The 13,863-nt window shown below is 39.1% G+C and overlaps 3 protein-coding genes across 7 annotated transcripts in view; 2 read left to right on the top strand and 1 right to left on the bottom strand.

Moving 5' to 3' along the window:
* Window positions 1-4,829, top strand: part of LOC124301422 (protein-L-histidine N-pros-methyltransferase) — a 33,195-nt gene extending 28,366 nt beyond the window's left edge. Inside the window, exons 5-6 of one of the 3 annotated variants that reach the window (XM_046756426.1) lie at window positions 254-379; window positions 3,400-4,829. In XM_046756426.1, coding sequence (XP_046612382.1) covers window positions 254-331 — 78 coding nt within the window. In that variant the 3' untranslated portion in view covers window positions 332-379; window positions 3,400-4,829. Of the gene's footprint in view, window positions 1-253; window positions 3,192-3,399 lie in introns of those variants that run through there. The other 2 variants (XM_046756427.1, XM_046756425.1) reach the window with 2 other exon arrangements.
* Window positions 3,020-5,974, bottom strand: LOC124301421 (uncharacterized). Of its 3 annotated transcripts, XM_046756423.1 has the most exons (8): window positions 5,830-5,965; window positions 5,507-5,689; window positions 5,166-5,402; window positions 4,672-5,056; window positions 4,171-4,564; window positions 3,963-4,085; window positions 3,340-3,472; window positions 3,020-3,227 (listed from the first exon to the last, which is right to left on the bottom strand). In XM_046756423.1, the coding sequence occupies exons 3-8, from the start codon at window positions 5,399-5,401 to the stop codon at window positions 3,179-3,181; spliced, it is 1,320 nt and encodes a 439-aa protein (XP_046612379.1). In that variant the 5' UTR covers window position 5,402; window positions 5,507-5,689; window positions 5,830-5,965; the 3' UTR covers window positions 3,020-3,178. The 3 variants fall into 3 exon arrangements, with proteins under 3 accessions (XP_046612379.1, XP_046612380.1, XP_046612378.1); XM_046756424.1 differs by lacking the exon at window positions 5,507-5,689 and having other exon boundaries at window positions 5,830-5,974; XM_046756422.1 differs by lacking the exon at window positions 5,830-5,965 and having other exon boundaries at window positions 5,507-5,821.
* A 127-nt stretch (window positions 5,975-6,101) lies between these two features.
* Window positions 6,102-13,392, top strand: LOC124301419 (splicing factor 3B subunit 3). The gene is made up of 13 exons (XM_046756417.1): window positions 6,102-6,251; window positions 6,418-6,899; window positions 7,106-7,278; window positions 7,358-7,854; window positions 8,025-8,190; window positions 8,439-8,607; window positions 9,079-9,230; window positions 9,570-9,725; window positions 9,947-10,238; window positions 10,414-11,080; window positions 11,169-11,285; window positions 11,501-11,879; window positions 11,969-13,392. The coding sequence occupies exons 2-13, from the start codon at window positions 6,503-6,505 to the stop codon at window positions 12,455-12,457; spliced, it is 3,654 nt and encodes a 1,217-aa protein (XP_046612373.1). The 5' UTR covers window positions 6,102-6,251; window positions 6,418-6,502; the 3' UTR covers window positions 12,458-13,392.
* The last annotated feature ends 471 nt before the right edge of the window (window positions 13,393-13,863 follow it).

Consider the following 13,863-nt stretch of genomic DNA (forward strand, 5'->3'; position numbering starts at 1 on the left):
AAAATGTCTGAAATACCTTGAACTCCAAATACTTTTAGAATTATGAGGATAAAACTGAACTGGATATTTCTACTTCCACAAAATTTGACACTTTTGGCCACTAACTCTGGCTGATAGCTGCAGCTTCATTAATCGTTCAACTTTCTTTATATCGCTGTCAGAGTATAAATTTGTGAAAATTCTCGTAAGACTTGTTCGGATCTTATGAAGGATCAAAAAATTTTTAAGCAACAGCTAAATTTTCTTCTTTCAGCAGCAAGCTTACTGTCCAGCCGATAATACGGGGAGTAAATCTGACAATGAGACGGCGAATTATGTGCAAGAGTTGTAGGACGATGAGTTATGGATTATAGAAGAGAAATATATATGTATATATCAGGCGAGTGTTTCACACTTGTAAAAACTTTAATATAATATAATGTAATATAATATAATTGTTTGTTTGTTAGTTAATTATATACGCAATCTGCTGGAATACAGAAGAGCAATACCGGGCAAGCGACGACAATTTTTAGTGTGCACACACAGAGCTGTATAATGTGTATAGAATTCTTGTATTCATGTATATATGTACGAATGTAATATAGGCAACGTACGTACGTACGTTATTTTTACGCAAACGGTTATAATATTGAATCACGGGTTCACAACAGAGCGGTGCAATTAGTTTTACATACTTTATTTTTATTAATGCGTGAGGCTATCAAAGTCTGGACGTCGAAAGTAAAATCTCTGTATCGTAAGTCAATCCCAATGCCAAATGCTTTTTCACACGGAATGCAAAGCAATTTTGTTCAATGTAATCCGCAAACCTAATTAAACCGAAAACAAAAACGAGACTAGTTGAGTTTCCTCGTTGTGTACCAATTAAATACATTACTTAACGAACGGAACTTTTTTCCTAGACTTTGATAGTAAGAAATTAATAGTACAGTATTACAGTGATATTTATTAAATGTATGTGGAGTAACTACTTGTAATAACGCGATAAAATCAGCGGACTTAACTATTAGTACGGTAGCGTATGATTATAATGTGAATAACAGTTAATTGATATAAATACAGTTTCACTGTATGTATATCAGTATAGGTAATATTGCAGCAGCCAATTAGGTACGAAACGATAAAAATAACTTATGGACCTATGATATACCGTATGTGTATAAAACAAGTCTGCAACGATTTATACAATACTTAGAGAAACAGAAAGCAGAGATTTTAATTATACTCACTTACACCCGGTCAATCCGTAAATTTATCATATTTAATTTTGCTATTTTATAGCCGAGGCCCACATTTCTATTAATATATGTAATTTCATTCCAAGATTTGTTTTTTAAATTTCTTCTTATTCTCTCGTTTCTAACTTTCATATATAAAACTATCTCACATACAAACACTCAAACATGCACGCATACTTTAGACAAATTGAGAACGCTGTCTTGATTTTGTTTGATTCATTCGTTGATATTAAGCATTGCGTACTTCAATAATAATAATGATAAGTGTACGCCGTACATAATAACAAATTATATTCACTATCAAATTTTGATAATATTACTACGTGACGATCGCGCACTTTTCGAATAACAATTATTATTATTACGCTATCATTAATATAATATTACTTATGAAGCACTCGTTGAAAACAGTTCTACCTTGAATTGGAGTTCGAATAGAGCAGAATATTTGTTGGCGAGTGTGTTTTGAATCCAAAATGTAATATAGTTGAACTATGATTAATTGCACATGTATAGAAAAATCAAAAGGAGTCTTGAATTTCATGTGTTTGAAAGCGTCTACAATCATACATCAATTCGAAAGACCTAAATGATTCTGAAAATAGTATTACATTGTCCGAAATAGCGGAAATGAAACAAGTTTTTTTTATTCGTATGGAGAAAGGCATAAAAATAAATGAACAAAATTCATGCCACACGCAAATACTCATCATTTATGTAATAGCTAATCTCGATCTAGAACAGTTAGACTTGTTCCTTTGTGTTAATTGTTCACCCTCTTCTTCTCAAATCAAAAAATGAGAATCATTTTCAACAACGTCAATAAATATAAATCTCTAGAGTAAAATAAATATTTTTAAATTTGGTGGGAAAGCAAGGATATGTTGAGAAAAACAAATTTTTGGCTTCGCAAAAAAACTATAACAGAAATTGTCAGGCTTTACCTAACGGCCAAAAAATTTCAGTCTTGTTTAACGGACCAAATATACATATACTATATCCATAATATAGCAATATGTTTGTAGAGAGTTATTCAAAGCTGATTATTGTTTACGCAACTAGCTGCGCTAGTCGAGTTCTGAAACACTCTGTACATTACGTAACTATACATATATATATTATTATACATAGTGTGGAAATGCATTGTTAGACGATACTAGAAAGAAGAAAGAACTATTTCTGAAAAGGTGTCAAGTTTATATCCTTCTCATGGGACGAGTTTTAGGGATTGTTTGACGATACTAGAAAGTAGAAAGAACTATTTCCGACAAGGTATTAACCTAAAATCCATCTCACGGAGAGAGTTTTAGGCAAATATTGCAATACTTTATCGCTGGATAAGATTAAAAAAGTTTTTCCCTACGGACAAAACAAGCAGAAGTACACTACAGCATTGATTGAGATAATACAGAACCAGTTCGTATGGGAAAAATATAATCTAAGAATTTGAGATCGCAAAATACTATGAGAAAATTAGAACCATGAGGAGAGTATAATAATAATTGTATGTGATGGATGATTGAAAACGAAGCTGCGTCTTTGGAATAAATAAATAAGCTATAGGTATATATATAAATGTTACAGCGAAACCCTGGATCACATAGATATAAAATACACGTACATACATAGTATTGCATGAACATAACATAGTAAGTCAATTATATATCATAAATTTTACAATTATAACAAGAGTTTATTCTAAAGACGCAGATGTGATTTTTTTCTGTTTAGTTTAGTTTACTTTTTGCACCATCTACGTTTATCACAGACCACGCATGACTCGTTTTGGCTCCTACCACGTCAACTTCTAAATGCCAACAACCTTTGAGCAATCCATGGGGGGAAAATCAATCAGTTTTAGACTCGATTTAACGGCCTAACTCATACTCCGTCTGACTAGAACACCGAAAAGACTGTTTGAACCGAATAAATACGGCCTAATCCAACTTACGCTGCTCGCACATCTCCTCTAGTCCACCTGCCTTCCTGTAGAAATGGAAAATAGTTAATAAATTGGTACAAATTATTATTACTAATATCATCAACTGAACTAAAAAAAAAAAAAGAGAAAAAGAAAAAATCAATTATGATTTCTTACAATGTGGGGAGATAAGAACTTCCAGAATGATCTAATCGATGCTTATCTTCATTTTTCCAGCTCGAAACGGGGATGTGAGGTGGTGGCAGAAAACTTCTCAGAGACTGAACAAGCTGTATTGTATCGACCAATGCTGAAATCAACAAATTATTTTCTGTAAAGTATTCCCTCCTGTTTTAGGAAATGGCCAAGTATAAAATATTATTGTAATATGTAAGAAGGTCGAAGCCAGTTCGAAAGTGCACCCTGAAGTCAGGCGCTCGCAGGTTTTAATATTTAAACCTGTAAATACACAAGAATCATCACTACTATATTGTTTCAAAATTCTATTGAGTACATTGCAATATTAACGGGGTATATAAACAATAATAATCTCGTCACTTCGTTGATAATTCCAAACAAGAAATACAAAAGTTCAACAAATTATTAATTGCACGTAAATTATAGACATGTGGTTTCAAAACAATAAATGAATATAGGTGTAGAGATATTCAATTGACTATAAATGGATTATTAACAATTATGCCATACATTATAACGTACAGAATTGAAAAAGAATTCTCTTCGTAGTCTTATCATTTACCATTATCGAAGATATATTCATTCAATCCCATAAAACTCACTTTTTTGTAAGGCCTCAGACTGTTTACCATAAGGTTTACACATCGCTGGTCTAACACAAGCTTTCATCCGCGCCATGTTCTTCATCACTTCCGCAAATGCTCTTACAATCTTTTCTTGTCCACCTGTAAAGTGTAAAAAACAATGACTCAAACATACCATATCATTAATAAGTAACTCATGTAAACAGGTAAATAAATAGCTGCCCACCTTCTGAGTTCGATGAAGACGATCGAGAGCCCTTGTCGCTGTCAACGGACCAAGCTCCGTTATGCAGCGCGAGCAGATCTTTGTTGGCATTTCCCAAGCTTTGAAGATTGCCCAAAGCACCTAACCCGCTAAGTCCATCAAGATTGTCCAAATTTGCCCTCAGAAAATCAGTCAATTTATGATCTGATATTGGAATGCTGGGTATGAGCGGCTCGTAGTGCTGTTTGCTGGCACATTTCTTTTCCTGAGAACTAGGCCGGTGAGGAATATTAAGTGATGGACGACTTGGAGGACGTTGGAGATTCATTTGGTTTCCGCTTCGCATTTCCGACGAGCCAACCAAATCAACTACCGAATTGGTCATGTGGGTATTGGATGGAGCAACACTCATAGTCTGTGGCAGCAGAAGAGTTGCATTAATCATCGTCTTACACTTTGCCTAAATTTTATGTTATGTTCTAGCACAAGCGCATGCAAAGTCAATACAATTCAATAAATTACCGTCTGAAAGTCAGCGTTGTGGGGAAAGCTAGAGCGTAAAAGAGATGCTGTTGTTTCGTTGTCTTGAATGTAAGTCGGACCCATGTGATTCATTTTCTGACTCATCTCGAGCTGATTTTTGTAATAACGACACGCAGGATTGGGACAATTCTGTACCACTTCAATGATAAACTCTTTCTCCATGCCAAAACACTCTCGACCAATGGTGTACGACTCCATAACGGCTCTTACGGTACCTTCCATACCAAGGTGAAGACCGTGTGGGCCATTCATGTGCTTGAGCATAACTGCGTTTGCAAAATGTTCGTATGGCAATATTATCTTGCCATTTTCTCGTAGGACCAGTCTGCCTTGCGAATCTAAGGCAACTCTTGACGCCATCATCCTGAAACAAGATTGAGTGTGCTCAAATTTTTGGTGCGTTTTCTTATTTTTCTATCATTTTTCAAGCATGACATCATGACTTGGAATATATTGACTGATTCTCATCTCACTGAAGGTAAGTGGTGCTTGGTAACATGGAAGCCTCCTTAAGCTCGGTAAAGCATTGGAGTAACTCGATGCTCGGATTCCAACCCTTGTTTTGCAAATAAAGCTGCAGCAGCATGTACATTTTCTCAGTGACATATCCAGCCCCGTTCGCTCCCCCCGGATAACCACCTCCAGGAGGTCCCATCTCTGTCTGCATACCCTTAGCCACTATATTTTTCATAGTTTCCGCCAAGTCCATTCTGGAGATAATAATAATAATAATGATTAAAAACACAAATTAGATAATGTGCGATATACGTGGTGCTCGGAATTGTTTGGGACCAAATAACAAGCTATTGTTTACCTCAGAAAATCTGTCAGAATTGCGGAATCAGTGACATTTTATTCCACGGTGCTTTTTTCTCTGTTTTACTTCGTGTTTATTGGTACACGAGAAATTTTGTAGAAAAAAAAATAATCGGTCTGTAGACATGTTTGATATCTGCCACGAATCCCGGGTACGCCGCGAGGCTAACGATATTTATTGCTTTCGGCCATTGTTGTTTTCGGCAAATGCAGAAGCAGCGGGCGGCAGTCAGTCGGTGCCCAGGGAGTGTGAAAAAAACATTAGCCGATTAAGCCGCCGCCCCCCTCCTGTCTGGTTTTATATTATTTCGGTTAACTTACCCCAGCCGGTATCACCGCAGCATTCACAGCACCGTTGTTATCACAAATTTAGGGCCTAATCGCCCCTATACTATCATTTTACAATTAATTAACTACTTTGCATTTGCAAATATAACATAAATCGCAATTATTATATCCGCGAGTATAGCTTGCCCGTACACCCGCCAGGGGCGGTTGGTAAATTTTCTACGGTTTGCTCCCTGGAAGCTTTTAGCTTATACGTCACTTCCGCGACGCTCATCAGCGACCAGGCGTAACTTCCGTTGTCGATCCTTCCCGCAGTGGAACGACGGTCACCGCCATTTTCATTTCATCTCTCCGAGTTGCCGTACCGTGTCCACGTTTCGGCTACGCGGTCCCGAAACATTAAATAAAAATCCGCTGACATCGGCGGATTTTTACGAATTCGAAACACCTATCAGGTAAAGTCTTGTTCATCTAATCAGTCTCTCTCTATATCATGTCGTATTTATCTTCCCAAACAACTTCGTAACCCGAGAAATGCATTTTCATCAAAACTACGTATAGGCGCGGCGGTTTTTTTTTTCTACCCGACAGCTTATTCATCGCGATTATTTCTCTTTGCAGCATGGCAGCCTGAAACTTATCTGCGAGCACGAAGCTAACGCTGACAAATTAAACTTCTTATAACGGATTATCAGCCGCATTCACGATGTATCTGTATAATCTAACACTGCAGCGCGCCACCGGCATCACCCATGCCGTCCATGGTAATTTTTCCGGCAGTAAAATGCAAGAGATACTTGTTTCACGCGGCAAGTCGCTCGAGCTGCTCAGGCCCGACCCGAACACTGGAAAAGTTCACACCCTCTTGACCGTCGAGGTTTTTGGCATCGTCAGGTCTCTTATGGCCTTCAGGCTTACGGGGGGCACCAAGGATTACATTGTCGTTGGGTCTGACTCTGGTCGCATTGTCATTCTAGAATATATTCCTGCTAAAAATGCCTTCGACAAGGTGCACCAAGAAACCTTTGGCAAAAGTGGTTGTAGAAGAATTGTACCTGGACAATATCTAGCCATTGATCCAAAAGGAAGAGCAGTTATGATCGGTAATTATGAGAATTTAAATTTTTTACTCAGCTTAACTGTGACCAGTTGTGTGCTAAATGATGCTGATCTTATGATCCGTGTTTCAACTGATTATCCATTGATTACAAACTTACAAACTGATGGTACTATTAAAACTGGTAGTTTTTTTAATTGAATCAATGTAATCTGATATTTTCATTTCTGACGGTAAAATTTGCTTTTTCAGGTGCTATCGAGAAGCAGAAACTGGTTTACATATTGAACAGGGATCCAGAAGCCCGTTTAACGATCTCGTCTCCCCTTGAAGCCCACAAAAGCAACACTCTAGTCTATCACACAGTTGGTGTAGATGTTGGATTTGAAAATCCAATGTTTGCCTGCTTGGAAATTGACTATGAGGTGAGATACACATTCCTTGTGATTTATTTGCAAGGGTTGTGAAAGGTAATTAATTTTGCTTTTCGGCTTCCCTGTACAGGAAGCAGACAGTGATCCGACTGGAGACGCAGCTGTTAAAACTCAGCAAACGTTGACCTTATACGAGCTTGATCTTGGATTGAATCACGTAGTGAGAAAGCACAGTGAACCTCTAGAGGAGCATGCAAATTTCCTTGTTTCTGTTCCTGGAGGAAATGATGGTCCCAGCGGTGTCCTTATCTGTTCGGAAAATTACCTAACCTACAAGAATCTTGGGGATCAGCACGACATCCGTTGCCCAATTCCCAGACGTAGAAATGATTTGGACGACCCTGAGCGCGGGATGATCTTCGTCTGTTCAGCAACTCACAAAACCAAGAGCATGTTCTTCTTTCTTGCCCAAACTGAGCAAGGGGATATTTTCAAAATCACCTTGGAAACTGATGAAGATATGGTAACGGAAATAAAACTCAAGTATTTCGACACAGTTCCTGTCGCCACAAGCATGTGTGTCCTGAAAACAGGTTTCTTGTTCGTCGCCTCTGAATTTGGAAATCAGTAAGTCTAATTTTTAGCTGAAACATCATGTGATCTTTTTATCAATCCGTTTATTCAACCGATTACCAGTGGTTTCAACTTTTGATACTGATGATGTGAACCATTTAAGGCTATGTTGATTCAGCTTCCAATTGATCAGACGTGTTTGTAATCGTTGTACTTAATTGCAGCTACCTGTACCAGATTGCTCATCTTGGTGACGATGACGACGAACCAGAGTTCAGTTCAGCAATGCCACTTGAAGAAGGTGATACCTTCTTTTTTGCTCCCAGACCACTCAGGAACTTGGTTCTAGTTGATGAAATGGACAGCCTATCACCGATCATGACTTGTCAGGTACCTAAAACTGAAACTACTTTTTCAATATCCAAAATTAGGGAAGCATTTCCAAGTAGGAGATCGGATCACCATTGCACTTTCTCCTGAGTTGTAATGCGATAGAAAAAATTCCTTGTCGCCTTTGTTTTGTACTATTACAAGCCGAAGTGAATCAAGGAATGACAATCACTTGAGATGTTTTACAATCTCGTTATCCGTGTTTTGGGACAGCAAAATAGATCATTTTGCTTGCTTCGTGTATGCAGGTCGCTGATTTGGCCAATGAAGATACTCCTCAACTGTACATGACTTGTGGTAGAGGTCCAAGATCCACGCTGCGAGTTTTGCGTCATGGTCTCGAAGTTTCGGAAATGGCAGTCAGTGAGCTGCCTGGAAACCCAAATGCAGTCTGGACAGTGAAACGAAGAGTTGACGGTTAGTTCAAGTTTTATAGTTCAAAAGATAAACAGGAACGTTTTGTTGATCCACTTGCAAGAAGATGCAAGCCTGTCGTAGCCCTGGAAACGTGCAGTGTGTTCGTTTCATTTCATTCATTTGCAAGATTTTTAACGCAGTATTCAAATCCGCTAGCTAGAGTCCGTTTAAAAAGAATATTAACGAACCTGGTGGCTTGATACACTTTTATCAAACACCAGTTCTCTCTTTCAGGCTGCCAGCGAGCTAGTGGTTGACTGATGCAATGCAGAAAGACTAAAAGGTGAGGATCTTATCGATGGGTCTGGGATAAGTCCGACCTGAGAAACAAAACGAAAAAAAAACTTAGTAAAATGCGTCGCCCCTTGTACACCAAGATGCGGTCATTTTTCCGCGCGTCTCAACGTTCTTTACATATTGGTTACTTAACTTTCCTAATAATCTAGACGAATCCTTTGATTTCGGTTACAGAAGAGTATGATGCATACATCATAGTGTCCTTCGTCAATGCCACTCTTGTGCTTAGCATCGGTGAGACTGTTGAAGAAGTAACGGACTCTGGTTTCCTCGGTACGACACCTACCCTCAGTTGTTCTGCCCTCGGAGAAGACGCCTTAGTACAGGTAAATTTATTGTTCGCCTTCAAAATTCTAAATGTAATGTCAAATGATCCTACAAATCTAGTCATCTTATTGATTGAGATACAACACATCAAGTTTATAAATAATAATGCACTGCGGTATCTCCAGCGCCTGGTCAACCACGCATTGGTCGCAAAAACAGTGCTAAATCAAAGTATCGGGTTTCGCATCGTTGGAGCACACTGTCACTCAAATGTGTTCTCCTGGTATATTAACCCGAACACTTATCACATGTAACTATCGGCCGCATATCCAATATATGCCTCGAGTACAACGATGTGTAAATTGAATGTCCATTCAATTTCTTTCCCTTTGTTGCAGGTGTATCCTGATGGAATTCGTCACATTAGGGCCGATAAACGAGTAAACGAGTGGAAAGCACCAGGTAAAAAGACCATTGTAAAATGCGCTGTGAATCAACGCCAGGTTGTGATTGCCTTGACGGGAGGAGAACTGGTATACTTTGAGATGGATCCTGTGAGTTAGATTTCTATTTCTTGTGGATAGATCGCACAGTTTGTTCTCTCCACGATGTACCTTATTCTGTGGAGATGTATAACGTGCAAAAATTAATCCACTTTTGCTTCTTCTGTCCAGTTAATACTGGTCTGAGTGAAACAAGGGTGAACAACATGCCGTTTAACGTTCAAATTCTGAATAAAATGAAGACCTGCAATTGAAGTTGTATTTTATTACAGACTGGCCAACTCAATGAGTACACAGAGAGAAAGAAAATGCCATCCGAAGTGATGTGCATGGCCCTTGGTAACGTCGCCGCTGGAGAACAAAGATCCTGGTTCCTTGCTGTTGGACTTCAAGACAATACAGTCAGAATCATTTCCCTAGATCCATCTGACTGTCTGGCACCCAGAAGTATGCAGGCCTTGCCTGCAGCTGCTGAGAGTCTCTGCATTGTTGAAATGGGGTCTAAGGAAGCTGACAATTCGGAAGATTCTGTCTCTCAGCAATCAAGTTTATACCTGAATATAGGTAATTTTGAAACAAATGCTCTAAGATTTTTATAAATCCTGAAAATTATCTGATGACCAAACGACAGTTCCCTGAATATTGATGAAAAACCTGCAGTGCTGATTATCTTTTGCTTTTCAACGAACTGGCAATTGTGTGATTTCAATTATGCTTAGATTTGTATCTTGTTTTTCAGGTTTGCAAAACGGCGTACTTCTAAGAACGGTTTTGGACCCGATTTCCGGTGATTTAGCCGATACGCGAACTCGATATTTGGGGTCCCGACCGGTAAAATTATTCAGAATAAAGATGCAAGGCAATCAAGCGGTGTTGGCGATGTCCAGTCGCTCTTGGCTCAGCTACTACTATCAAAATCGTTTTCATCTGACACCTTTATCGTATGAAAGTCTGGAGTTCGCGTCCGGTTTCAGTTCCGAACAATGTCCCGAAGGCATAGTCGCTATATCCACAAATACCCTGAGGATTCTAGCTCTCGAAAAACTTGGTGCTGTTTTTAACCAAGTCAGTTTTCCGCTTGAGTACACGCCACGTAAATTTGTGATTCACCCTGATTCTGCCCATCTAATCATCCTCGAAACCGAGCATAATGCATACACTGAAGAAACTAAGCAACAGAGACGCCTGCAAATGGCCGAGGAAATGCAGGAGGCCGCTGGAGCCGAGGAAGCGGCTGTCGCCAGGGAGTTGGCCGAAGCTTTTCTGTCTGAAGAACCAAATGAAGCTGTATTCGGCGCTCCTAGAGCCGGACCGGGGCTGTGGGCCTCAACTTTGAGACTGATGGCACCTGCCACTGGACAAACCTTGGAGCTACATCGATTGGAACAAAATTACGCCGCTTTATGGTATGTTTAATTTATTTATGCACCTCATTGTTTTTATTTCAAGTTTATTTCTGTAGCTTTTAACTAAGTGTATTAATTATTTTCACAGTTTGTCATTAGTCAGATTTGCTAATCAGGGTGATCAACAATTCCTCATCGTTGGTGTAGCAAAGGACTATCAGCTTAATCCTAGAGTGAGCAACGGCGGGTTTTTATACACCTATAAGTACGTATAAAAATGCTATTTCGTTATTGTGTTGTCGATTTATTTATTTATTTTTTTCTTGCCAAGTAAAGTTATGATGAAAAAATATCACATTAATTTCTGTATCTTGATGATATACCTGCAGTTCTGAAAACACAAGTCAATATTAATATTTCGATGTAACCAAGAAAGAATTTTATTAATCTAATTTTTATATTTACTTCATTCGGTTCCAGAGTAAACATAGACTGTACAAACCTTGAACTTATGCATAAAACTGTGATGGACGAGGTTCCTCTGGCAATTTGTTCTTACCAAGGACGAGTCCTGGTCGGAGTTGGAAGGATGTTGCGTCTGTATGACATGGGCAAAAAAAAACTTCTTCGAAAATGTGAAAACAAGCACATTCCAAATGCCGTGGTATCAATAAACGCCGTAGGTCAACGTATATACGTTAGCGACGTTCAGGAATCCGTATATGCAGTTAGATACAAACGACAAGAAAATCAACTAATCGTATTTGCTGACGATACGCATCCGCGATGGGTCACGACAACTTGCGTTCTTGACTACGATACTGTCGCAACGGCTGATAAATTTGGGAACATTGCTGTGGTAAGTATCTTTATTAACGGTCATTGAATTTCAATCAACTTTATTTTGGCCTAAAAACCAATTAACCCCATTCTGTTACGCTATTTTAGATTCGCTTAGCTTCAGGAATAAATGATGACGTCGACGAGGATCCAACCGGAAATAAAGCACTTTGGGATCGCGGACTGCTAAACGGAGCAAGTCAAAAAGCCGATACCGTGGCGTGTTTCCACATAGGAGAGACTGTGATGTCATTACAAAAGGCTACGTTGATACCTGGAGGTTCTGAAAGTTTGGTGTACACGACGTTGAGTGGAACAGTTGGCGTCCTCGTGCCATTCACGAGTCACGAAGACCACGACTTTTTTCAACATTTGGAAATGCATATGAGATCGGAACATCCGCCGCTCTGTGGTCGCGACCATCTTTCATTTCGATCTTATTATTATCCTGTCAAAAATGTAATCGACGGTGATCTTTGCGAACAGTTCAATTCGATTGAACCAACCAAACAGAAGGGTATATCGGGTGATCTGGAAAGAACGCCCTCTGAGGTCTCAAAAAAACTTGAGGACGTCAGAACTCGATACGCCTTCTAAGCTTATTATGAAAGGGGTCTCCCTTTGAGAAACCACACCGTAAAGTGAAGTCGCGCTCGACTGAATGACCCTTATTGTGTTGGAAACATCATTCAGACCGTATAAGGTGACAGGGTAAAAATATTTTACGGTATTGATCTTACACTTTCGACTTCCCTTTGTTTAACGGCGGGCTGTGAGTAAAACTCGCTGATGTTTTTTAAGCTAGTTAACTTTGGTAAAAAAAAAAGTAGCAATACTTGCTATAATGAAATACTCAATTATCGCCCAATACATGTATTAATAAGAGAAATTGTAGAAAATGTAATTCCACGAGTATGAAACTCTGCTTCGACTGCACAAATTTCATTGTTTAGTCTATGAATTTGATTCGACGTCGAATTTTGTTAGAATTAAAAAGCGAAACGCCGACCTAACGAACTCCGAAGTTCGTCATAAAAAAAATTTCTCTTGGCTTATCAATTGAACTTTAGAGCGTATAATTTTCGCCTACTTAATGTGAAGGAATGCAAGAAATTCTCTAAAGCATATCTATTATTCGATTACCCAGATTCACGATAAACTTCCTGAAATAAAATCTAGTTTTTTTAATGATAATATTGCTTTGTGAGTTAACCACAAAAGTGCTTTGGAGCAACTGAAAGCAACATTAGACTTGCAAAAATTGAAACACGCAATCACACAACGTTGTTAAGACTGATTAAAAGTGAATTAATAAGGCAAAAAATCGGTACATTGTTCAATCTCAAGAAATAGTTTCAGCTTGTCAATGTAATTCATTTCCGAATTTTTTATTCGAGCGTGGTATCGTGTTCCGTTGCTTAAAGGGGGACGGTTGAATGGCTCCTTGTATTAGAATATGTTCGGTTGTATTTATTATTATCACCAACTTCGTGAATATTTGACTAATAAAAAGTGGCAATGGATAAAACTAATAATTGCTTCAATCAAATCATAAAACTTTCAAACCGGACTGTCCTCATCTTCGTTCCGCATCAGCTCCCGTTTGTACGCCCTTGAAGTTCTCTGGAGGGTTTGGATCCTCTCGATGTGTCGTGTATGGGCAAGATGAAAAGGCAGGAGTCCCCGCGGTATTATCGATCATTACAGAACCGTGGGAGGGTGCGTGTGAGCCGCAGAAGATGGCTGTACGACGCTTCAGAATCCCGCTCCCTCCTACAAGTCACAAACATCCGTATCCCAGCGGCATCAAGATATGCGTCGGAGCATACAACGCACGGGGAATCCAAATCCGCAATTTCGCGGATTTAAGTTGCTTCAATCTGGCTGCGCAAACGCGCTACCATCTGGATCTATCGACTCGCTGCAACTGGAATATCGTCAGCCGAATCTGACTTTCTTCACATCGGCAGACATTATGCTGGCTGACTCCGAGTCGAGGAATC

This window comes from Neodiprion virginianus, chromosome 3 (genome assembly GCF_021901495.1).
Source record: "Neodiprion virginianus isolate iyNeoVirg1 chromosome 3, iyNeoVirg1.1, whole genome shotgun sequence".
In the NCBI taxonomy this organism is placed as follows: Eukaryota; Metazoa; Arthropoda; class Insecta; order Hymenoptera; family Diprionidae; genus Neodiprion; species Neodiprion virginianus.

What these genes read in the sequence shown, in the direction of transcription:
- LOC124301421 (XM_046756424.1), bottom strand. Translation starts at nt 5,401, where the DNA reads ATGGACTTGGCGGAAACTATGAAAAATATAGTGGCTAAGGGTATGCAG. An exon ending in CCAAGCACCACTTACCTTCA is followed by an intron (nt 5,057 to 5,165) that starts GTGAGATGAGAA and finishes ATCTTGTTTCAG; the next exon opens with GATGATGGCGTCAAGAGTTG. An exon ending in ACAACGCTGACTTTCAGACG is followed by an intron (nt 4,565 to 4,671) that starts GTAATTTATTGA and finishes CTGCTGCCACAG; the next exon opens with ACTATGAGTGTTGCTCCATC.
- LOC124301419 (XM_046756417.1), top strand. Translation starts at nt 6,503, where the DNA reads ATGTATCTGTATAATCTAACACTGCAGCGCGCCACCGGCATCACCCAT. An exon ending in AGGAAGAGCAGTTATGATCG is followed by an intron (nt 6,900 to 7,105) that starts GTAATTATGAGA and finishes TTGCTTTTTCAG; the next exon opens with GTGCTATCGAGAAGCAGAAA. An exon ending in TATACTTTGAGATGGATCCT is followed by an intron (nt 9,726 to 9,946) that starts GTGAGTTAGATT and finishes ATTTTATTACAG; the next exon opens with ACTGGCCAACTCAATGAGTA.